General features: G+C 42.9%; 1 protein-coding gene across 3 annotated transcripts; it reads left to right on the forward strand.

Moving 5' to 3' along the window:
• The first annotated feature begins 1,773 nt into the window (after positions 1–1,773).
• LOC139562720 (wings apart-like protein homolog) lies at positions 1,774–25,050 on the forward strand. Of its 3 annotated transcripts, none has more exons than XM_071380684.1 (20): positions 1,774–1,832; positions 2,860–3,249; positions 3,897–4,611; positions 5,265–5,569; positions 6,537–6,658; positions 12,257–12,352; positions 12,691–12,855; positions 13,505–13,641; positions 16,425–16,536; positions 16,795–17,028; positions 17,110–17,221; positions 17,578–17,675; positions 17,850–17,926; positions 18,074–18,246; positions 18,448–18,563; positions 18,840–19,622; positions 21,313–21,526; positions 21,634–21,722; positions 22,914–23,009; positions 23,115–25,050. In XM_071380684.1, exons 2-20 carry the CDS (start codon positions 2,886–2,888, stop codon positions 23,178–23,180), a joined length of 4,074 nt encoding a protein of 1,357 aa, XP_071236785.1. In that variant the 5' UTR covers positions 1,774–1,832; positions 2,860–2,885; the 3' UTR covers positions 23,181–25,050. The 3 variants fall into 3 exon arrangements, with proteins under 3 accessions (XP_071236785.1, XP_071236783.1, XP_071236784.1); XM_071380682.1 differs by having other exon boundaries at positions 1,778–2,770; XM_071380683.1 differs by having other exon boundaries at positions 1,778–2,081.
• The last annotated feature ends 254 nt before the right edge of the window (positions 25,051–25,304 follow it).

The following is a 25,304-nucleotide window of genomic DNA, read 5'->3' on the forward strand; positions in this document are numbered from 1 at the left end:
AGAGACCACTTGAGCCAACCTAGTGCAGTACAGATGTTGTGGCTCAGGATTGTAATCTTCCCAATGCAGTATTCACAAGTTACACATCAGAGTAAAATATATAGGAGAGCAGATCTACCATGGTACGTTAGATGTGTATCAAGAAAGTGTGGTAGCGCATTTCAATAACAGTAAAAAGGAAATGCAAGTTAAGCAACTGCTGCCATCTAACGGTTCTATGAAGCATTACATCCTTGTACACAATGAAAACACTTAATGGAGGATTCAACTTTACTTTTTCTGTCTCCATCACACAGATGTTTGAAAGTGTTCCATTGATAGCCTTCACATCACTCTGCAAAAACATTGTTCCAGTGGGGTTGCTAACTGACCCAGAGACAGTGAAAACATCAAGCACATGTGACTCCATAAGTCTAGTGGTGTATTCAGCTGTGAAGGGCAGGGTGTGCCTATGTAAGAAGCCAGGGTTTGTGTCAAAACATTCAGTCATAGACGGCATTAGCTCATGCCTCTTGTGTATTAGCCCTGCTGTGTCAATATGTGTTAATTGGCTTAGATTGGTTACATGTGTAATCAAACTCAGAGATGGATCAAGATAGAAACATTTGGCTAGACCTTCTAGTGTAAAATGTTGTATTTTAAATGTATCTACCTAGACTAAGCATTGTCCATGTCTAACCCAGAAATCATTTTAGTTTGATCATATAGTCCTCAGACTTGTTAGCCTGATGTAGTATCTATAGGTCAGAGGAACTTATGCAAATACTTTTCTTTGAAATCCGAAATCACTTTCTTTCAACCATCGCCATGTGATGTCATGCACATAGCTGAGCTAAACTGACTTCTAGGGGTTATGATACCTGTGTTTTAGATTAGTCCCCTGGGAATCTCTACCAGTCGCCATGAGTCATGTTCCTCACACAGGTGGCTGGTGTCACCTTAATTTGGGAGGTAGTAACGCCTGGAATGGAATAATGGAATGGTATCAAACACATTAAACACGTGGTTTCCATGTGGTTGATACCATTCCATTTACTCCATTCCAGGAATTATTAAGAGCCACCCTCCACTCAGCAGCCTCCTGTGGTTCTACATGAGCTTTCCTCTTCTGTTTCTGTGATTGTACACCAATCATTACAAAAAAGCTGTCTTCTCCTTGCTCAGACGTAGGCCTACAGGCCATACAATTGTTCCATGTACTTCAAGTCTGAGTAATAGCCCGTGATTTCAGCATTGACCACTTGCCCCAGAGCTGTTCATGAAGCAGTGTTCATTTAAATACATCTTGATCCCAGTTAAGTGCCAAACGCTTATTTGTATTTTAAAATGCTTTTACACATGCTACAACTTTGTTTTGAATTTGTACTTAGTGCACAACTATTGGGTAGGTTATAGGCTAGTGGAGGCACGCGCCGCTACTGCTTGTCAACCAGCTCACCAAGCTCGTTAAGCTTGACCAAGCTGGTCAACCAGCTAAACTGGATTTTCCAGAAAGGGCACATTTTTATTTTATCGTCAAGGAAGGACTTTATGATTTACAAACACTGATCTAAAATATCAGATTTTATGACGTTACAGTAGCTATGAGCTCATTCCACAATGGGGGCAGTATACTTCTGCAGAACTATGCAGAAATGTATTCGCACACCCTCTCTTTGCCCTCCATCGAAAACACTTTTCTTTAATTTTTTATCCAATCACACACACGTTTACTGACACAACTCGTCAAAGTCGCTTGGGTACTACAAAACATTATATTCGATGATTGGTCAACGGCTATCTTGTGGAGAAGTGACGCAATTTTCTTGGCCGCATCCGAAGGCAGAGGGAGGGTAAATTTTAATGGCAGTCACTGGTGCTATAAAATAAAATAAGTCCGGAATCTGGGAAGGATTCATGACAATTTCGGTTATCAATGTAGCTCTTTAAACGCAGTTTTTTCCGGGTACATCTGCGTCGTATTTGTAAACTGTAGCTATCGTTTTTGCACGAAGTTAAGGCTTGTTTTGTGCGATTACAGTACGCCAGAGTCAGACTAGGCCCAGCCGGGTGCAGACGAATCGGTCCCACAGTTGAGAGAGGTGTGTTTTCGGTGTTTTAAAACGCATTTCGGACCATATCTTGTTTTAATATGTAACTAGCTAGCTAATTTTGAGAGATGCATTTCGACACCTTTTTGTTACAGAAAATAACATCTTTAACGTTGCATTTGCTGGCTAACAAACGTTAACGCGTTAGAAATGTAAACATAGCTAGCTACAGTTAGCAGTAACGTTAGCTAACTACTATACATGGCTAATGCTGGTTCTTAGCAGATGTCCGGCCTTTTTCTTACATTTGCCCAGTCAGCCGTGTCATGAGTTGAGCGTTACTAGTTGGCCAGTGAGCTGGCTACGCAACATCGCGCTTATGTTTAATTTCAATGTGTAACTAGTTAACTGGTTAGCTAGCTGTTAACGTTACTAGTGCTGAAAATACAATAGATTCAGATCAGTGTTGAAAGGGAAAGGTTAGCTAACTAGAGCTGGATAGCTAACTAGCCGAATAAACTAAAATTGATTGAGCTTAGTCGGCTAATTAGATGCTTTAGGTAACTACGGTGGTTTTAGTGAATCCATCATTGCAATGACCCCCATCACACCTAATTTATTAGCGACGTAATCTCGAACCTCAGCGGCAGAGCTAAAGCTGATAACTAGTCGTTTGATTTAACCAGCTACTCCATTATAAACTGTATTCAGGGAAAAACAACATCCAATCTATTTTGCAGGTAGGCCTTCACACCATCCACCAGCTTTGCATGAGATACATATTGTTCTAGTTAACTAAAGTTATTGTTTTCTCGTGTTACACCCACAGAGAATATGTAACATATATCAATCAACATGACATCCAGATTTGGTAAAACCTACAGCCGTAAGGGAGGGGAGGCCAACTCCAAATTTGACGAGGTCTTCTCCAACAAGAAGGCCACACTGAGCACCAAATGGGGAGAAACCACTTACAAGGCCCAGCTGGGCTCCAAGCGGCCCCTTCAGAAGCCTGAGGTAGTTGAGTTACTCAAGAGGCCCCGCATTGAGGATGACGACAGCTCAGAGGATCCTTTTGGTTTTGACAGCGACGATGAGTCCAATCCTGTCACCTCCCACTGTGTGCCCCAGTCTGAACCAGCTGAAGGTGAGGCCAGTAATACGCCGCCTGCTACAACCACAGTCCCAGTGGATAACAGTAGGAACAGCACAGCTACAGGTAAGAACTGGATGCCAGAAAACTGATGACTTACTGTTGGCTTTAAACATGTTGGACATGTTTTCATGGGAGGTGCTCGAAAGTCTAGCATGAGCCTGTGTCTGTCTTAAAGTGGTAGTGTTTTGCAGCACCAACCACTTTCAGTAGAGCTGCTGTGTGTCTGGTGGGAACATGTTTCCACAGGTGCTTGTAGAACAATTGTATGTATACAGTAGCTAAAGAACACCATGCATGTCTCTTGTATTTCATTTTTTGTTGTTGCATTTTTTATTATGGAAGGACAACTGCTTCACATGATCCTTGTGATAATGGTTATGATGAGAGCGGTGGTGTGGATATTTCTGGAGCAGATAAAGTGAAAGGCTCCCTTGTGAGCTTGTTTCACTCTGCTGGCAGCTTCTGTGTCAGCTTATCTCGTCTTTGTCTGTCCCTGATAGCTCTCTAAAGGGAGATCAGGCTTTACTGTAACACTAGTCTCAGCAGGTCTGTACCCATTTCATTTAGAATAACTGATTTAGAAATTATACAAACCAAACAACCGTGTTGAACAAAGTCTGAAACTGTATTATTTTACAATATTATGCTTGTGTAGAATATATATTGCTTCCTTCTGTTAACTTGCTCTTTCATCTGCTTTGTGCTCACAGGCAAGCAAACATTGTCCAATGAGGGTGCAGAAAAGAGTAGCCAGTCCTTGTACAGAAGTAAATCGGACAGTAACCAGAAGCCTATTGCTCAGTCCTCTGTTACAAAGACTGTGCCCAAGGACCCTTATGTGGAATGGAGCTTAATAGGGACCCAAAGGTCTTCTACCTCCACTAGCATGGACCCTCTCCAGGAAAAAGACTCAGCTGAGGCACCAGGGTTTAGCGGAGACTCACAGTCCTCTTCTTCCCAGGATGGGCTCTCAGCTGGGATGAAAAGTGCTCAACAGGAGGCCCAGGCCGAGCCTGTTGACAACCTTCCCCCCTCCCCGTTCCTCCTCAGGCCCTCCAACACTAGGAAATACATCCGTCCCAAACCCAACAAGGCCTCTGACGTTCCAGATGCTTCTGCTGCTTGCGACGTCAAACTGCCTGTAGCCGCCAGCGTTCCGGCTGCACTGAAGCCCAACAGTGTGTCTGCTGCCAGCGGTAGCGGCGGTGCTAATGCTAGCACGACGGCGGCCAAACCTGCTGGCAGGGGTCGGGTACGGGACTATACGGTGCTGCATCCATCCTGCCTGTCGGTGTGTAACGTCACCATCCAGGACTCCATAGAGCGCAGCATGGACGAGCTCATCACCAGCACACCCCCTACTGACCTGCGGGCGGTGGGACGGCTGAGGAAGAAGGCAGACGTACCTCCAACCAAACCCAACAGGTAAACGACTCCACTGGCTGTGGCCCAGACAGTACACTCTAACTCCTCCCTCCCACTGGTCCTTCATGACATGCTTGATACTACTTTCTTGATATTGTACAAATGTACACTACCGTTCAAAAGTTTAGGGTCACTTAGAAATGTCCATATTTTTTTAAGAAAAGCATTTTATTTTTTGTCAATTTTTTATCAAATTGATCAGAAATACAGTGTTAAAATAATTGCAAAAGGGTTTTCTAATGATCAATTAGCATTTCAAAATGATAAACTTGGATTAGCAAACACAACGTGTCATTGGAATACAGGAGTGATGTATTACTGATCAATTTGATGTTATTTTAATGGACAAATGTGCTTTTCTTTCAAGAACCAGGGCATTTAAGTGAACCAAAACGTGTGAACGGTAGTATACATTTACCGTTGAGCACGTAATGTCTCTTCTTATACCCACTTACTTTACCTTGCCCCTATAATTGTATTCTATATGTGGTTTACCAAATGTTTCTACTACATTGAGACCTAGGTGATTCTGTTCTCTCGATTTAAGCACCTCTTTTGTTTTTAGAAGACATTTGAATCCTTCGACTATGTTTTCGTGTGTTCCATGTCAGCTGCTGATTTGAAATTAAATGATTCTCCTCTTGTAACATCAGGTTCCGCACCACCCAGAGTAAATCCAAGAAGGAGACCAAGCTGGAGTTTTTTGGCTTTGAGGACAAGGGTGACCAGGAGGGGGAGGATGGTGCGGACCCCACGGCCGGCGGGAGCAGCTACAAGATAAAGTACTTTGGCTTTGACGACCTCAGCGAGAGCGACAGTGACGAAGAGGATGGCACCCGTGTCAAAGTGAAGAGGAAGGCCAAGAAGGCTGCAGCAGCGGCGGTAGCAGCCATGGCTGTTAGTGTGGATAGCCCTCAGCCCAGCGACTCTCAGGACAGCCAGAGCAGCAGCAATACAGGTGATGTATACTGTTGATGTTTGTGTTTGTCTATGGGTAATAGAGGCTTTAGCTGTATGAAAAACAGGTGAGATAGGCTATGTCATACTGTCAAAATATCAAATATTATTTGTTGCATGCTTCATAAACAACAGGTGTAGACCAACAGTGAAATGCTTACTTACAGCCCTTCCCAACACAAAGAGAAAAAAATTATAGATAAATAAATAAATTATAACACAAGGAATGATGCATAATGAGTAATGTTAACTTGGCTATATACACAGAGTACCAGTACAGAGTCTATGTGCAGGGGTACGAGGTAGATATGTACATATAAGTAGGGATAAAGTGACAAGGAAACTGGATAGATAATAAACAGTAACAGCAGCGTATGTGATAAAAGTTTGTGCAAAGATGGTCAATGCAGATAGTTAACCAATAGCTACCTGGACTAATAATTTAGCAGGCTTGTGGGTAGAAAATGTTCAGGGTCCTGTTGGTTCCAGACTTGTTGCATTGGCACCACCTGCTGTGCGGTAGCAGAGAGAGCAGTCTATAGCTTTGGTGGCTGGAGTCTGACAATTTTTAGGGCCTTCCTCTGACATCGCCTGGTATAGAGGTCCTGAATGACAGGGAGCTCGGCCACATTGATGTACTGGGCCATACGCACTACCCATTGTAGCGCCTTGCTGTTGGATGCCAAGCAGTTACCATACCAAGATGCTATCAATGGTGCAGCTTTAGAACCTCTTGAGTATCTGAGTGCCTATGCCAAATCCTTTCAGCCTCCTGAGGGTGAAGAGGCATTATCGTGCCCTCTTCATGACTGTGTTGTGGTGTGTGTGTGAATAATGATCATTTGTTAGGCTCATGCTTTGCTTACTGTCAGTTTTGCCTTCACCATGTAACTGGATTTCTGTTGTAGATGTATTTCCATCATGTTGATTCCACTGTTAACCTCATTGTGCTGCTCCCCCACTCTCAGATATTCTGGAGTTTTCTGATGACTCTAATCTTGGTGGGTCTGAAGAGCAGAAGGGTCGTTCAGGAAAACAAGCGGACACATCCAAGGAAATTGGCAGGAAGATCTTCAGTGGACCAAAAAAGGTGAGGGAGTAGGGATGCACATTTCCGTCCGTTTTGCTGCCAGCTAACCTAACCTCGTTAACCGGTCAACAAACAGTTCCATTTTTTCCAAACAGTAAAATTAGGTGACCAACAGAAAATAGCCTACTATGCATGCATACAAGGAATGGACAATAGCAAGCCTATTGTCTTAGTCAAAAGGCTATAGCCTATTATTGAACGTGCAACTCTTGTAATAAAACGGCATTAAATATTTGCCAAAATGCAATTAGCTGGAAACACAGTTCTAAACAGTGCAGCTAATGCGAGCGTTAGAAACTTAGAAAGATGGGGAATCTAATAGCAACCACCAGGATGGGTTGCTAATATGACTAGGATGGTGCTTCTGGACTAACGAAAGAAAGTTGATATAAAAACCAACAGAACAGGAGAGAAATTATGTCTTAATTAAAATAATAATAATTGCCTCCACGTTTCTCTAGTTGGATTTCGCTAGGCTACTTTGAAGCAAGGTAAGAAAGACGTGCCTCATTATTTGAAGTAAAATAAACTATTCAGGTTTCAAACAATTATACTGCCTCAAGCTCACGTTGCAAAGTGGTGGGTGACTCGCTGATAGTCTGCCTACCGTTTATTATAGCCTATGCACTCGAATGAGAGGCGCGCTTGAATTACGTTGAGATGAGAAATAAATATAGCTATTTTTAATCGTGGCCATCTGTTTTTAACACTATTGCATTTAGAATTGTTGGTATTGGCACATTGCGCAATGACTGGTGTTTATAAAAGCGTGTTTTACTCCAGTGGCAGCTTTTTAAGGAGGTGCTCTGGCGCTGTCTGACAGGTGCCGTTCCTCTCCTCAAACTAGGTTCTGTATGCTGTGCGCGTGTGACAACTAAGATACATGGCGACTAATGAAAATACACATACACCAATTTAATACACTTAATTATGCAAATTAACCTATAGACAGATAACGTGTCAAATGCATCTTTGGCGGCTAACCAATTTAACGGTTAACCATTAACATCCCTATGAGGAAGTTCCGAAGTCTGATGTATGTGTGTGGATTGTATGTGTGTGTGAGTGAGATGGAGATTGTGTATGGAAAGAGTTTTGTTTGTGTGTAGCTGTGCTCATGAGGAAACACTGATACGAGCTACAATTGCTGTCACTAAGGGGAGTAGATGTTCAATATGTCTCAAGCACTCATGGGTGAGTGAGCAGCCAGAGAACATTCTCTTTTGAAGGGATAATTGTGCTGGAATCAATGACAGGATCACGTCTGCTTTGCTTCACTGGATATATAAAAGCGTTTTTGCAAGGCAGATGAATGGGACAGGCCTAATTACATGACTCTTCAGAAACGTCACAAGAACCTCTCTCCACTCAAACATTTTACCAAATCGAGCGGAAAGTCGCACCATTTTCATAATTGACATGCCTAGATTGACCATCAAAATGAGTGATTTAAGCCAGTTAAGAGGACCAACAGATTGTTTTAATTCCAATAATAAGTAGTAACTGTACCAGCCACAGTAGCTGAGTCATACAGCAACAGTTGAACAACAGTCAATTCAGCAACAGTTCCTCAACAGTACTCTGCACAGTAAGAATTTCACTGTACCGTTTACACCTGCTGTATCCAGTGCATGTCAAATCAAATGTTATTTGTCGTATGCGCCGAATACAACAGGTGTAGACCTTACAGTGAAATGCCTATTTACAAGTCCTTAACCAACACTGCAGTTTTAAGAAGAAATGCAGAAAAGAAGAAAAACAGTTACAAATAATTAAAGAGCAGCAGTAAAATAACAATAGCGAGGGGTACCGGTACAGAGTCAATGTGCGGGGACACCGGTTAGTCGAGGTAATATGTACGTTACCGTTCAAAAGTCTGGGGTCACTTCGAAATTCTTTTGGTCCATTTTAAAATAACATCAAATTGATCAGATAGTGGAGACATTGTATCTGGATGCGGCTGATTATTTATTTTTATTTTTTATTTTTTTATATATCTACATAGGCGTACAGAGGCCCATTATCAGCAACCGTTACTCCTGTGTTCCAATGGTATGTTGTGTTAGATAATCCAAGTTTATCGTTTTAAAAGGCTAATTGATAATTAGAAAACCCTTTTGCAATTATGTTAGCACAGCTGAAAACTGTTGTGCTGATTTAAAGAAGCAATAAAACTGTCCTTCTTTAGACTTACATTTACATTTAAGTCATTTAGCAGACGCTCTTATCCAGAGCGACTTACAAGTTGGTGCATTCACCTTATGATATCCAGTGGAACAACCACTTTACAATAGTGCATCTAACTCTTTTAAGGGGGGGGGGGGGGTTAGAAGGATTACTTTATCCTATCCTAGGTATTCCTTAAAGAGGTGGTGTTTCAGGTGTTTCCGGAAGGTGGTGATTGACTCCGCTGACCTGGCGTCGTGGGGGAGTTTGTTCCACCATTGGGGTAGACTTGTTGAATATCTGGAGCATCAGCATTTGTGGGTTCAATTACAGGCTCAAAATGGTCAGAAACTCGTCAGTCTATTCTTGTTCTGAGAAATGAAGGCTATTCCATGCAAGAAATTGCCAAGAAACTGAAGATCTGGTACTACTCCCTTCACAGAACAGCGTAAACCGGCTCTATACAGAATAGAAAAAGGAGTGGGAGTGCCAGGTCTCCTCCAGAAGTGACACTTGGCATTGAAGCCAAAAAGTTCCTTCTGGGTTTCATCAGACCAGAGAATCTTGTTTCTCATGGTCTGTTAGTCTTTAGGTGCCTTTGGCAAACTCCAAGCGGGCTGACATGTACGTTTTACTGAGGAGTGGCTTCCGCCTGGCCACTCTACCATAAAGGCCTGATTGGTGGAGTGGTGCAGAGATTGTCCTTCTGGAATGTTCTCTCATCCCTACAGAGGAACTCTGAAGCTCTGTCAGTGACATCGTGTTCTTGGTTACCTCCTTGAAGGTCACTTCCAAGGCCCCCCGTTTGGTCGGGCGGCCAGCTGTAGGCAGAGTCTTGGTGGTTCCAACCTTCTTCCATTTAAGAATGATGGAGGTCACTGTTCTTGGGAACCTTCAATGCTGCCGTCATTTTCTGGTACCCTTCCCCAGATCTGTGCCTTGACACAATCCTGTCTCGGAGCTCTACGGACAATTCCTTCAACCTCATGGCTTGGCTTTTGCTCTGACTTGCACTGTCAACTGTGGGACTGTATATAGACAGGTGTGTGCCTTTTCCAAATCATGTCCAATCAATTGAATTTACCACAGGTTTGTCATTATTGGGTATTGTTTGTAGATTGCTGAGGATTTAAAAAACATATATAGATATTTATTTATATTAATTTATTATTATTAATTAAGGCTGTAACGTAATAAAGTGAAAAGTCAAGGGGTCTGAGTAATTTACCTAGACATTAGTTATTCTATCAACAATTAGGTAATAAATTCTTTCCGCTGCCATTTGTCACATGATCTATTTCAGACGACAAATTATCCACCCGTATCTAGCGTATTTTGTTTTGTCGACATTTGAAAGGTTTACAGACATTTGCTCTTTCCATCAGCTTCGTCATTCTTTTTTTTGGTCTGACATACTTTACTCACATACTTGTTGGATGGAACATGCAAAAATATAAACAGCTCATTGTAGCTCTGCCACAAAAATGGAAGAGGCAATTACTCAAAAGAGAAAGGAATTAATTGGGTTGTCTGCCGCCAATCAAAAACCATGCATGGCTTAAAATTACTAGTGTGAATCATAAAATAAATCAGTTTCACTTCAGGTTGAGAGGTTTGACAACATGCAGCTTAAAATTCAAGACAGTTGGAACATATTTGATGTCACAATATGAACTGATACAAAACATTTGACGCATCAATCCATTCTTTTCAATTTAAACAAACATTCTCGCTACACACAAATAATGTGCAATGTATGGGGCATTGAACAGTCAGCTCTGTGAAAAGACTGCAATGAAGAAACCGAATCAATAGATCAGCTCTTTTGGTACTGTCCTTCGGTGGCTCGCATTTGCAGTCAGGTCTAGCAGTGGTTGTTAATGTCTGTGTTCAGATGGACTTACAAACAGTACTGTTAGATCTGAAAAGCCACAATCTATTAATGGAAAATATGATTATACTCTTAGGTAAAATATTTATTTGTAGGGCAATATCTGTAGAAATGGTACAAATAGTGTTTCAAGACCCTTGTGACATCACAGTAAAACAAGATGTAGCACAATTGTAATAGACTGGGAAAGATGGATTATTCTGTGGACTTGAGGGATTGGTTGATTTGCCGATTTCACTTGGAGTCCAGTACAAATAGGAGAACTTTACACTGCGTGTACAAAACATTACGATCCTGCTCTTTCCATGACATACTGACCAGGTGCAACTCAATATTAGGAGGGTTCTTAATATTTTATAGTGTCTGTGTGTGTGATATATCTCACACACAGTACCAGTCAGAAGTTTGGATGTGTACTCATTCAAGGATTTCTCTTATTTGGACTATTTTCTAGAATAATAGTGTGAATACATAAACTATGAAACATATTTTGATTTGTTACTACATGATTCCATATGTGTTATTTCATACTTGTGATGTCTTCACTATTATTTTACAATGTAGAGGGGGGGTGATGGTAAGGGGGGAAGCAGAATCAGAAATTATGCAAGTAATGTTGTTTGATACCAATCGGTCTGCTGGTTTCATAGCTAAAAAAAAACACATGGTTTGTGTTAATCACAATATCCTCTCAATATAGGCCAGTCGTATTCAGGACATGCACTAGACCAGGGTTTCCCAAACTTGGCCCTGGGGCCCACCTGGGTCCATGTTTATTTGCCCGAGCACTACAAAGCTGATTCAAAGCTTGATGATGAGTTGGTTATTTGAATCAGCTGTGTAGTGCTAGGGCAAAACCCAAAACATGCACCTAGGGGGGGACCCCAGGACCGAGTTTGCTAAACCCTGCACTAGACGACTTCAAAAATGGATAGGTTTCCATTAGAATGCAGTCTGAACATACCCATTTCCTAGGTAGACCTATTCAGTATCATTAAAACATAAAGCAGGTCTGATGTTTGTATTCCTTCCATCACAAACTCACCACTTTTATTGCAGATCTAATGTTTTAATAATTACTGTTTTTCAAATGGATAGAATTTTTATTAAAGTGAGCTTCATGGAGTCATGGAGATGATAGGATAATAGTATAAGAAGAACTTAAATGTCCCCAACGTGCGATTTAGGGGACTAATGTATTTATTTCGGAAGTCGGTTTTGGTCAAGGTTAAAAGAAGTGACCAATTTTGTCCAGGAGTCTTCAGAAAGCAACTTCATGAAATGATCCATGTAGCTTCATAAGTCTATACGTTATGAAGTTGTTTATTATACAATTCTCCACTATTAGCTCCTATGTTATTGTGATTATGAGGCTAATAATAAGTCAGATTTATGTAGTACCTACTGTTCCCAAAACTGAGGAAGTCGAGGTTTGTTTTGCTAGTTCATCATGAATCCTTTCTACTACTACTGAAAGCTGTACTGTAATCATTCCCAGTGCTCCTGTACTTACCCTGTACCTGTGGTTGTGTGTTGTGCAGTCCCCTGCTAAAGCTGTGTACAATGCTCGCCACTGGAACCAGCCTGAGCCTGAGGAGATTCCTCTGCCACCCCTTGCCTGCGCGCACACTGCTCCGGTGAGAACTACTCTAGGACACTGCCAGGGCTCTGCCTTACACTGGTCACACACAGATGCACGCACGCACACCATGTATTGAATTTGCGATCTCTAGTAAGCCGATAACAATGCTTTGTCTAACAATGCGTTGTCCTAGAAATAATGCATTGACCAAATAGCAGCCTCACCTACTTGAGATTTCAGAGGGGGAAATTTAAATCAATATTAGCTGTGTTCTGCTTAGTCAAGACTTTGAAAATGTCTCAATAGGAGACATTTTAGATTGTCCAAGGGCACCTGGAACTAGGTTTTGTTTGTCTCGTCTAACTTTGCTTTTTGATTTATTCCCCTCTCCAGGCCAGCATATCGAGCGGAAGCAGCAAGGACACCAATTCTCACAAAGACGACGGTCTGTTCAAAGCGCCTCCTCCACCGCCCAAAGTCATCAAGTCTGTGACCATCCCCACTCAGCCTTACCAGGACATCGTCACGGCTCTCAAATGCAGGAAGGAACACAAGGAGGTGAGCCAGGCATGCTGGGTGACGCGTCACTCCCTCAAGACAGTCGGCATGATCTTTGCACTGTTAATATCACCAGACCGCTTATCTGCCATTTTCACAATTTGCGTTTGCGTGCTTGTATGGATAATTTTTTTTCTCCCGCAGGCCACTCTTTCGTTATTCATTTCAAACACAGTTTAGACTGTTGATGTCAATTTAGAGCGCAGTGTAAGCTTGTCTTTGTTAATTTATAACACAGTATGCGCAGGAGGGTTCCTGAGGAGCATGCTGTTTCATTAAGGCCTAGCCACAGCTAGCAGATTTGCCTTCGTGCTCTTGACCAGACAGTTGGTTCCACATCCCCCTTACCAAGAGGGACTGAACCGAATCTATCTCGTTGGGCAGTGTCTTCGCCTTAGATAACCTTTGGTGGCCTGCGTACACACACATAGTTATTGATAAGGGAGTATTATCCCAGTCAGCTAATGGAACTAATCGAGTGGAGCCGCTTTGCATGCTGTGTGAAATTCTTTTTTTTTCTTCTTTGGACAGACACATGCACACAGACACTTGCATTAGATAACAACAATTTTAAATCATGGTTATTTTGCTCAATGTTCAGTGCCATTTTCTTGTGTAAATGTCAGTCATTATCTCTCCCCCCTTGCAGCTGTACACGGTTGTGCATAATGTGAAGCACTTCAACGATGTGGTAGAGTTTGGTGAAAACCAGGAGTTCACTGATGACTTTGAGTACCTGGAGACAGGCCTAAAGAGTAGCCAGCCACTCAACACCCGATGCCTTAGGTAAGATAAACCCACTCAACATTGTCCACCTTGGCAAAAAGAGCTCTTCTTATTTAACATTTCCATATACACACACACACACACACACACACACACACACAGTGCCTTCGGAAAGAATTCCGACCCTTTGACTTTTTCCAAATGTTATTGTATTACAGCCTTATTCTAAAACGCATTGATGAGGAATTTTCTTCATTTAGTCTCCGCACAATACCCCATAATGACGAAGTGAAAACAGGTTTTTAGATTTTTTTGCAAATGTATTAAAAATAAAAAACCGTATTCAGTTCCTCAGACCCTATGCTAAGAGACTTGAAATTGAGCTCCGGTTCATCCTGTTTCCAATGATCATCCTTGATGTTTATAAAACTTTTATTGGAGTCTACCTGTAGTAAATTCAATTGATTGGACACGATTTGGAAAGGCACCTGTCAATATAAGGTCCCACAGTTGACAGTGCATGTCAGAGTAAAAACCAAGCCATGAGGTTGAAGGAATTGTACATAGAGATCCGAGACAGGATTTTGTCGAGGCACAGACCTGGGGAAGTTTAACAAAACATTTCTGTGGCAATGAAGATCCCCAAGAACACCGTGGCCTCCATCATTCTTAAATGGAAGAAGTTCGGAAGACTAACTAGAGCTGGCCGCCCAGCCAAACTGAGCAATCGTGGGAGAAGGGTCTTGGTAAGGGAGGTGACCACGAACCCGACAGGACAACAACCCTAAGCACACAGCCAAGACAATGCAGGGGTGGTTTCAGGACAAGTGTATGAATGTACTTCAGTGGCCCAGCCAGAGCCCGGACTTGAACCCGATCGAATATCTCTGGAGCTACCTGAAAATAGCTGTGCTGCAACGCTCCCCATCCAGCCTGACCGAGCTTGAGAGGATCTGCAGAGCAGAATGTGAGATTTTTCCCAAATACAGGTGTGCCAAGCTTGTGGCGTCATACCCAAGAAGAATCGAGGTTGTAGTTGCTGCCAAAGGTACTTCAACAAAGCCCTGACTAAAGGGTCTGAATACTTATGTAATGTGAAGTCGAAGTTTACATACACTAAGTTGACTGTGCCTTTTTAAAAAGCTTGGAAAAGTCCAGAAAATGATGTCATGGCTTTAGAAGCTTCTGATAGGCTAATTGATATCATCTCAGTCAATTGGAGGTGTACTTGTAGATGTATTTCAAGGCCTACCTTCAAACTCAGCACCGCTTTGCTTGACATCATGGGGAAATTAAAAGAAATCGGCCAAGACTTCAGAAAAGAAATTGTAGACCTCCACAAGTCTGGTTCATCTTTGGGAGCAATTTCCAAACGCCTGAAGGTACCATGTTCATCTGTACAAACAATAGTACGCAAGTATAAAAACCATGGGACCACGCAGCCGTCATACCGCTCAGGAGGAGACGCGTTCTGTCTCCTGGAGATGAACGTACTTTGGTGGGAAAAGTGCAAATCAATCCCAGAACAACAGCAAAGGACCTTGTGAAGATGCTGGAGGAAACAGGTACAAAAGTATCTATATCCACAGTAAAACGAGTCCTATATCGACACAACCTGAAAAGCAGTTCAGCAAGGAAGAAGCTACTGCTCCAAAACCGCCATAAAAAAGCCAGACTAGGGTTTGCAACTGCACATGGGTACAAAGATCCTACTTTTTGGAGAAATGTTCTCTGGTCTGATGAAACAAAAATAGAACTGTTTGGCCATAATGACCATCGTTATGTTTGGAGGAAAAAGGGGGATGCTTGCAAGCTGAAGAACACCATCCCAACCGTGAAGCACGGGGGCGGCAGCATCATGTTGTGGGGGTGCTTTGCTGCAGGAGGGACTGATGCACTTCACAAAATGGATGGCATCATGAGGCAGGAAAATTATGTGGATATATTGAAGCAACATCTCAAGACATCAGTCAGGAAGTAAAAGCTTGGTCGCAAATGGGTCTTCCCAAATGGACAATGACCCCAAGCATACTTCCAAAGTTGTGGCAAAATGGCTGAAGGACAACAGTCAAGGTATTGGAGTGGCCATCACAAAGCCCTGACCTCAATCCTATAGAAAATGTGTGGGCAGAACTGAAAAACCGTGTGCGAGCAAGGAGGCCTACAAACCTGACTCAGTTACACCAGCTCTGTCAGGAGGAATGGGCCAAATTCACCCAACTTATTGTGGGAAGCTTGTGGATGGCTACATGAAACGTTTGACCCAAGTTAAGCAATTTAAAGGCAATGCTACCAAATACTAATTGAGTGTATGTAAACTTCTGACCCACTGGGAATGTGATGAAATAAATAAAAGCTGAAATAAATAATTCTCTCTAGTATTATTCTGCCATTTCAGATTCTTAAAATAGTGGTGATCCTATCTGACTTAAGACAGGGAATTTTTACTAGGATTGAATTGTGAAACTGAGTTTAAATGTTTTTGGATCAGGTGTACGTAAACTTCAGACTTCAACTGTAATATATATGATAAATATTTTTAAATCAGTTTTTGCTTTGTCATTATGGGGTATTGTGTGTAGATTTGGGAGGGGGGGGGGGGGGGAGATTTAATACATTTTAGAATAAGGCTGTAAGGTTAAAAAAAACAAATGTGGAAAAGGTCAAGGGGTCTGAATACTTTCCGAAGGCACTGTGTGCTCAATCCAAGAGGACAACATGGAGTGATTATTTTTTTTAAATATTTTTTAAGAATCTTTATTTTTACTTGTCCACTCAATCCTTTTATGTGCTCTTCTCCTATGAACTTCTTCCAACACTCTCCCCCTCTTGCGCCTCTCTAGTATAATCAGTTTAGCCGCAAGGTGTGCAATGCCCAGTTTCCGGATGCACCTACGGGCCAGAGGGAAGGTGGCTCAGGTCTTCAAGATGTTGAATGATGCCCCGCTGCATCCGGTAGGAATCTGACGTCTACAACCACAATTGACTCAAACTGTAGTAACTTACCCAAACTAATGGTAACGAAACCAGTGGGTTTCAATAAATCTACCTCAGCTTATTTGTGGCGATGACCTATTTGTGCTATAGATGCTTCACATTTTGCTATTGAACCTGAATTTGAATAAACAAGGGAATATTTAAGGTCTTCCCCTGCAACCAAATGCTTTTGAACTGATTGTTGCCCCTCGCCGCTCTCCCTTCACTCTTCTCCAGAACCTGGCCCTGTGTACTGCCTCTCTGATGTACATCCTAAGCAGAGACAGGTTAAACATGGACCTGGACCGGGCCAGTCTGGAGCTGATGATCAGACTGTTGGAGCTGGAGCACGACCACTCGGGCCACCACCAGGACCAGCTCACTGCCAAGGAGATGACCAAAGTCAAGGAGAAGATCCGCAAGCTGTGTGAGACGGTTCACAACAAGCACCTGGACCTGGAGAACATCACGGTACGCGGGGTCAATCAGAATAATGATCTTTGTATTGATGGTGGTGAGTTGGATTTCTATAGCACTTTGTTTGTTTTGCAGTCGTGTCACCTGGCCATGGAGACCCTGTTGTCTCTGACCTCGAAGAGGGCCGGGGACTGGTTCAAAGAAGAGCTGCGCTTACTGGGAGGCCTGGACCACATTGTAGATAAAGGTGTGTGTTGTAACAGTTTTGACTTGAGGTTATTCTTTTGTTAAGGGTGCCAGGTAGGTTATGAAATGTTTGATTTGTCCTTTTTACTTTGAGTTGGTCTCATCTGGCAGTCAAGTCTACAGCAATACAAACTGGTAAAAGTCAGTACTGGGAAATATGCTTTTCATAAACTGTTAAACATTGCAACTATTTGAATATTTTGCATTTGTTGTATTATTCAACATCAATGATCATACAAGTCACTACGCAATAATAATCGTAATAATAATATGTTCACTTAGGAAGTCTCATAAGTTGCATCTTATCTAGGACATCTTACTTTGTTAGGCATACATGTGAATTATTGTCTTCTGCAGTGAAAGAATGTGTTCAGAACCTGAGCCAAGAGGATGACAAGGAGAAGCTGGTGTCATCGCTATGGGGGGCAGAGAGGTGTCTAAGAGTACTGGACAGTGTAAGTACAACATCAAGGAGCGTTGGCAGGCTCAGATGTTTGAAATCCATTAATTGAATACAAGAGGGGAAAGTACATTGACTCTGCATCTGCCTCATCTGACCAGCTTTGATTTGACAATTGAAAAGGCATTTCAATATCAGTCTAGTGTGTCTTTCTGTCCTTCCATTGCAGGTGACTGTGCAGAACCCAGAGAACCAGGGCTACCTGATCGCCTACAAGGACTCTCAGCTCATAGTGTCCTCTGCCAGGTGAGAGAGACTGAAACGCATGCTAATCTTTTGACACCCACGCTCGCTTGCTCCATCGCTCGCTCGCTCCATCTTGCGTTCTCTCTGTCGTTCGCGCCATCTCGCTCTCTCTTTTGCTTCATTTCTCTCTCTTGCTTCATCTCTCAGAGGTTTGCGGTACTGTGAGGACATGATTCAGCGCTACAGCCGGGAGGTGAAGAGCTCTCTGTGTTCGTCAGGCACGGCGCTGCCCCACTGCAGCTTCAGCAACGTGGGCAAGGCCGTTGAGGACTGCATGAGGGCAGTCATAGGGGTGCTACTCAATCTCACCCACGACAATGGTAATATCACTGCATCAACATGACCTCTACATCGAGCAACATTGTAGCTAGCGCAATGCGTTCCCAATCCTAGTGCCTTGTTTCTCTGCTCCTCGTCTCTTTTGATCGCATCCCAGCTGTGCTAGAGTCCTCATAACACACCACAGCTAGCTGCAGGGTGGCGGCAGAGTGGTAACTTTGGACTGTACTGTGGTTTTTTAGAGTGGGGAAGCACTAAGACTGGAGAGCAGGACCGGCTCATCATCACAGCACTCAACTGTGTCCTACGGGTCCCACGCTACATACCTCAGGAACAACGCTTTGACATCAGAGTCCTGGTGAGAGGCGCTGTGTGTGTTGTAGGCCTGCATGGAAATGATTACACAAATCCAGTTACTTGTACCCATCTTTGAAACATGTGGGTCCTGTGTACCCACTTCATTGAAGTGCCACTTAATGAATGCCTAGGTAGTAATTAAAACCGACGCTTCAATGTAGTAATTGCAGGTTGTTTGTGCTCAATGTTTTATTATGGGTCTTAATGAAGTGTATGTCCTTGAGCCTTTTTAACAGCATCGCTCCTCTCCTGTCTGTGTGTGTGCACGCTGGTATAGGGCTTGGGGCTGCTGATTAACCTGGTGGAGTACAGTGCCAGAAACCGCCACTGTCTGGTGGACATGGAGTTCACCAGTTCAACCAGCCCTGAATGCGTCCAGGGAGAGGCAGGGGGAGAAGAGACCCAGACCCCTGAATGCGTCCAGGGAGAGGCAGGGGGAGAAGAGACCCAGACCCCTGAATGCGTCCAGGGAGAGGCAGGGGGAGAAGAGACCCAGACCCCTGAAGGCGTCCAGGGAGAGGCAGGGGGAGAAGCGACTCAGGCCCCAGAAGGCATCCAGGGAGAGGCAGGGGGAGAAGAGACTCAGACCCCTGAAGGCATCCAGGGAGAGGCAGGGGGAGAAGAGACCCAGACCCCTGAAGGCATCCAGGGAGAGGCAGGGGGAGAAGAGACTCAGACCCCTGAAGGCATCCAGGGAGAGGCAGGGGGAGAAGAGACCCAGACCCCTGAAGGCATCCAGGGAGAGGCAGGGGGAGAAGAGACCCAGACCCCTGAAGGCATCCAGGGAGAGGCAGGGGGAGAAGAGACCCAGACCCCTGAAGGCATCCAGGGAGAGGCAGGGGGAGATGAGACCCAGACCCCTGACGGCATCCAGGGAGAGGCAGGGGGAGATAAGACCCAGACCCCTGAAGGCATCCAGGGAGAGGCAGGGGGAGAAGAGACCCAGACCCCTGAACAATTCCTAGCCTCCACAGATCCAGCTACAGCAGCCCTTACAGAGGGTGAGGCTGAGAAGAAGACCAAGGGCTCCTCTTCAAGTGCCCTGGCTGCTCTGGTGCAGGTAATAGTTCTGTTATCACCACTTCAGAATAATTTTGAAGGGAATTTGTAGTAAGAAGATCGAAAAACACAGGTAATTGAGTTACTCTTGTGCATTTGTCTGCGTCTTCCACAAGTACATAGAGTAGCCCCCGGCTGAATTCCTTTTTGCCGAATGAGCTCTATTTTGGTGTCCTCTGGTACAATCTAATGCCTTGATTCCATCAGAAATACACAGCCACATTATTGACTTTACCTCCCAGATTGGAAAATGTTGTGAATTGTCAAAAGACATTACTTTTTACAATTTAAATTACTGAAAAATGTATGAATTCCGGGTATTGTTAGTTATTTTGGATATCGTCTAGGCCTATATGATCAGGAATATTTAGTAAAGTGTTATATCGTTCTGATTTTACGTAGCCTAAATTCTTTTCAATAGGTCATTAGGTAGGGCTTTATAAAATCTGTTTATTTGTTTTCTGATCCCGTATTAGTTTTTTTCTTTTTCCAGTTTCCCATTTTTCTAGATTTTCAGGTTTTTGCTCTCAGATCACTTATTTTTTTATAAATCATCCAATTTAGTTGGTTTTCTAAGTCCACAACAATGCTTAAGCCACATGAGACCACTTTTAAGGTCTGGGAAAAATCTGAGAAGTAGATTTTTGACTGTCAAAATCATCGCTAATGGCTACATAAAGTGGTAGACGCGTGCACAGCACACACACAGACGGGGGCATTCTCGTTGGCTCTTAGAAAGTTGCAGGAAATGCGATTCACTCTGTTCATGTCGTATGATTATCTTGGGAAAAGAATGCCTTTTCAATACATTAGTTTATTCCCTACTAAGGTCAATACATTTTTGAATATTGTTGAATTCTGTTTTAATGCCTGGATTCCATGAGGGCCCTAATGAGCCAGAATGACCAGAATGAGGCTCTCCTCTACCTATTGTTCCTGCAGAGATGATTCACCATCTTCAGTGAATGTTTTCATCATTTATCTGCAGATAATCACCAAAAAGCCTCGGCACATCAGGAGCCTATGCAACGTAGTGAGCCAAATAAGTCTCTCTCCGACGCGATCGTTAGGCCACACTGACTGACTAGACAAGTCACTCACTTTTAACATCACTGTCTGGCAAAACCCGACCTCCTAGGAAATCCTTTGGTTTACTTGCCCCAATGCGATAACTTGGACATATAACTACGTTGCATGATTTAACAATGGTAAAGGGATATAGGAGATCGACTTTATTCAGCCAGTTGTTGACCTTTTTATAAACTAGTCAACACTTGCTGTTCAGTTGTCAAAGCACAGTAAATAGACTGTGAAACACTCTAAAGGAAATAAATGAATGTGCCAGAAAACAATAATTAGGCTGTCGTGGATTTCAACTAATTGTTACCACTGACATGCAGATTCACAAGCATCATGTTCTCTTCCTCTGTAAAGTAATTTGACTGCAACCAACCACAAGCACACACATTGTACTGGGAGGCAGAATGTGTTTCCCTATCATCGCTTGCTTTTTGACTGACAGGAGCCTATTCTATCAATAGATTGCTAGAAAGATTCATATTGTTCATCGTAGTTAATATGAAGTGGAAAAAGTAGCCGGCTGAAAATGAGTCTGTAACCGGATGATTAGCCGATGGCCAGAGCTAATGTCTGTCTGGCAGGAGTTTGACTGTCTTTTCCTCCGTCCACAGTTCTTCCTGGAGCGGGAGCGAGCAGCCATATTGGCTGAGGCGCAGACTGATGACCTCATCAGCGAACCGCCCAAGCCCCAGGACCAGAGTGGGGAGTGGCAGGAGACGTCGGGCGAGATTCAGTGGGTCGCTGCAGAAACCAACGACAGCGAGAATGACAAGGAAAAGGACACAAAGAAAGACGAGGAAGACGAGGAGCTAGATCTCAACAAAGGTAAAGATGTGGGTCTGTGTAAAATATTTTTTTGTAACAGTTTCCAATAGTATCATTACTCCATGTTGAGTGTTGTTCTCCCTCTCTCTCTCTCTGTGGTGGTGTAGCTCTGCAGCATGCTGGGAAGCACATGGAGGACAGCATTGTGGCTTCCTACACAGCTCTACTCCTGGGTTGTCTGTGTCAGGGCAGTCAGGTAAGCTTCCGGCAAACTAGCGACAACCCTGTTCCTCAATCCTCGCACTGGGGGTGCAGGCTATTGTTCCATCTCAGCACTAACACACCTGATTCAACTAATCAATAAAGGGCTTGATTGAGTTTGCAGGTTTGAAGTACAGATGTAGGATCTTAATTTGAACCAGTTTGCTACAGCAGGAAAATAATCCTGCAGCAACAGGAAATGTGAATTATACTTGGACATTAGTGGTTGATTTGATTTTCAATTACAGAAAATGTCTTGAAATCCAAAGTGGAAATTATAAACTTCAGAAGCCTTTTTAAACCTCAAATAGCCTACAATTTTTTAATTACAGGAATGTTGTCCTGCAACGGGCTGATCAAATTAAGATCCTACATCTGTATAGGCTACTGCAAACCAGTGCCATTCTTCTGTCTTGATGGTAGGTCTCTTAGAGTGGCATTTTCCTTTAGAGCCTTTTGCTAATAGTGTTATCTGTGTAGTGCTAGTATTTTCCCCTTGCAAAATATCAGGAAGAGAAATTGAATCTTGTCAAAGACAATGGCAATAATATATGTATGTATACTTATTAACAAGTAAGTGAAAAGTAAAGGCAACTGCAGTGCTCTACTTTGTCCATGGTGAATAGAAGAACCAGATCGTGGTCTAAGCCACTGCCTCTAGAACTCCTATACCACTGCAGCATGCGATTGAATCCGGAACACTTATTCAGCAACTCTCTCTTTCCCCTTTACCTCTGTCCTAGCTGATAAACAAATAACAATATGAGAGGAAGCAGAAAAAAGAACCTGATTGCAGTTCAGTTGCATAATGCTGCATCAGAACTCACTTGTGAGAGCTTGAGTCTGTCAGAAAGTAGGCTATTAAACGTAACATGACAAAATACATAAAAGCACAAAGGCTATTTTTGGATAAATATAAAGAATAGGTAACATAAAAGCCTAGTTGTAGCCCATCGATAAATGGAAATCTGTGGGAAAGCTAGTAGCCTTCTCCCCTAAACACCTCATCATGAGTCATTTTCTGCTCAACCTACATCGGTGCAGAGTTGACCAAGATCTGTGCAGATGCACCGAAAGGTCAGCTGAAAATAACTTGTCATTGCTTAGTTATTTTAGCTGGTTGCGTATTTTTGCGAGAGGGAAATTTTCCCCCTTAATGTGTATTTGCTTCATTCTCTCTCCTCAGGTTAATGTGACTACTGTGCGGGAAAACCTTCCCAAGGGAGATTTCTCAATCATGACAGAAATGCTGAAGAAGTTCTTAAATTTCATGAACCTTACTGTAAGTAGGCAACGTCTTTTGATAATGACCTAGCATCTCTTTCTCCTTTTACATACGTGCACAATACAAGCTAACTTACTTTCTCTCCGATCTCTTTTTCAACAGTGTGCATTTGGCACCACAGGGCATAAGTCCATCTCTCGTGTCATAGACTACCTGGACCACTGTTAGTGAACCCTTCTTTGCACTCTGAGTGCAGATAAGGGGACATCTTTTCAGATCTGGCAACCCAACAAGGGTCCCACCAGATCTGGCAACCTTAGCAAGGTTATGTCAGATGTGGCATCCCCAGCAGAACGGGCTGTACAGAGAATCCACCAGAGATCGGTGTTCCAACAGTGTCCCCCAGCATTGCTTCAACATGCGTTCTCATTCTGAAGAACAAGACACACACCACACACACAATGGCCTGTGATGGTTGTAGAAAAGGGAAGGTAACTGTAGAAAGCCCCTCTCTAAATTTCAGTTCTGGTTATGTCCCTTTGCATAAGCTCGCAGTCAAGTTGAAATCTTCTGGCGTTTTCTTCAGTGCATCATGCTTGTTTAAGTTCTTCTCACAAGGTCATGTAATGTAACATCATTCTACATTTAAGAAATCATCAATTCAGGATGACTGTTAATGTTATTTAAGTCTTTGTTTTTAAATAATGGCACTTGAATGCTTTAAAAAAAAAATTACTCATTGCCCTTCCAAATTTGACTTTACAGTAAAAAAAAACTGAGTTTTGTGTTTGTTTTAAATTTGCAATTGGTTGTTTTTATGCTGTGTGAGATGCTTCAAGTCTCTACAGTTCCTTACCTTTTACATGTTCCACCTAACACATCACTTGAAGTGGTTGGATATAATAACTACTGTATGTACGGTTTTCATTACACTCCCAGAAACCCTGGTAAACCGGACTGACCTTAATAATAACCAAACCTCGGCCAACTGGCATAATCCTCATTGAACATAATTGTTGTTTTCCCATACTGTGGGTGTCAGTGGTGGCTGGTGGCACTTTAAATGAAGAAGACTGTCTCTTAGTAATGGTTGGAATGGCAACACGTTTGATACCATTCCATTCACTCCATCCATTACTAAGAACCGTTCTCCCCTCACCAGCCTCCTCTGGTGGGCATTGTATCGCACCACTTCAAGTAGCGCTGATCCAGAACCAAGCCCAGGGTTCACCACCTGGTTCTGGGCAGCTGCAGGGGTGCAGGTTGCATCCAGCCCTGCAGTAATTATCAAAAGTCTGCACACCTAGTACCCTGCGTTGGTGATCCCTGTCCTAACCCCAACCCCCTAGGCACCCCCAGCTCTGAGCACTGGATAGTAAAATGGTGACAATTCTACCTAGTTTATCGGAGGGAAAAGTGAAGTAACTACCATACTGCTTTTACCTATCCTTTCCGATCTGCTTGTTGTGGTAGCCTCTGGACAGGGCTGTAGTGTTTCTTTACTGCCCCTTGTGTCTTAAGGCGTCATGTTGGACATGACCTTCCTACTCTGAGCGGTGAACCAGAACCCCTAAACCTCCTTTCAGCTACTCTATAACTAGTCCTGTGCTCCAATAAGATACTGATTGAATGACTGCCATACAGATTTCATTTCCCTCTGATTTGTAGAGCTGCAATTGAACAGACATGTTACCTGCAAGTTGAGTTGCAAATCTAGGATGTATTCATTATGACGATTCTGTTGCAAAACGTTTTTACAAACAAAACAAGGGTTTCTATTGGACAAATTCAGTTAGGTCCGTTTCGTTCCGTTTTTCTGTTTGCTTCCGTTTGGTTGTTAAACGGTTTCTGTAATGAAAGGAAATTCCGAATGTAAACACCTGTAAATAGTGGTTAGTGGATGTTAGAATGCTAGACTACTTTTCTGAAGCTGATATTTTTTATTTTCTACAATATTTCTGAGTTGTCATTTTGAAGTAAAAACAAAAAAATACAAAGACAGCTGCAGGACGAAAAAAGTTTGTACCAGTTTTGAGGACGTTGTCTTTGATTACATGTAAATAATTGTAACTCAAATAAAAAGTTGCTACTTTTGGTACACCACTGTATCTTTCTTATGTCTGGTATTGTGTGAGAAATACGTGTGTATTCATTCTGCTATTAACATACTGACTGGCTTAGCCTCAGGAGGCAAACATTTATACATAGAACTTGAGGTATTCGTGTAAAGAGACTGTATGCATGACTGTATTCTGTTTATCCCCTATGAGGCCATGAGTGCTTTCTGGGAGTGTGTTGCTTCTCCCTCTCCCCCCACCCCCTTCTTTGTTCATTCACCCTGACAGACTCAGA

The sequence above is a fragment of the Salvelinus alpinus genome, chromosome 32, assembly GCF_045679555.1.
Source record: "Salvelinus alpinus chromosome 32, SLU_Salpinus.1, whole genome shotgun sequence".
Lineage (NCBI taxonomy): Eukaryota > Metazoa > Chordata > Actinopteri > Salmoniformes > Salmonidae > Salvelinus > Salvelinus alpinus.

Excerpts from the sequence above, each read along its gene's own strand:
- LOC139562720 (XM_071380684.1), top strand. The coding sequence starts at position 2,886 with ATGACATCCAGATTTGGTAAAACCTACAGCCGTAAGGGAGGGGAGGCC. Across the intron at positions 5,570-6,536 it reads CCAGAGCAGCAGCAATACAG|ATATTCTGGAGTTTTCTGAT; the intron begins GTGATGTATACT and ends CCCCACTCTCAG. Across the intron at positions 12,353-12,690 it reads CCTGCGCGCACACTGCTCCG|GCCAGCATATCGAGCGGAAG; the intron begins GTGAGAACTACT and ends TCCCCTCTCCAG.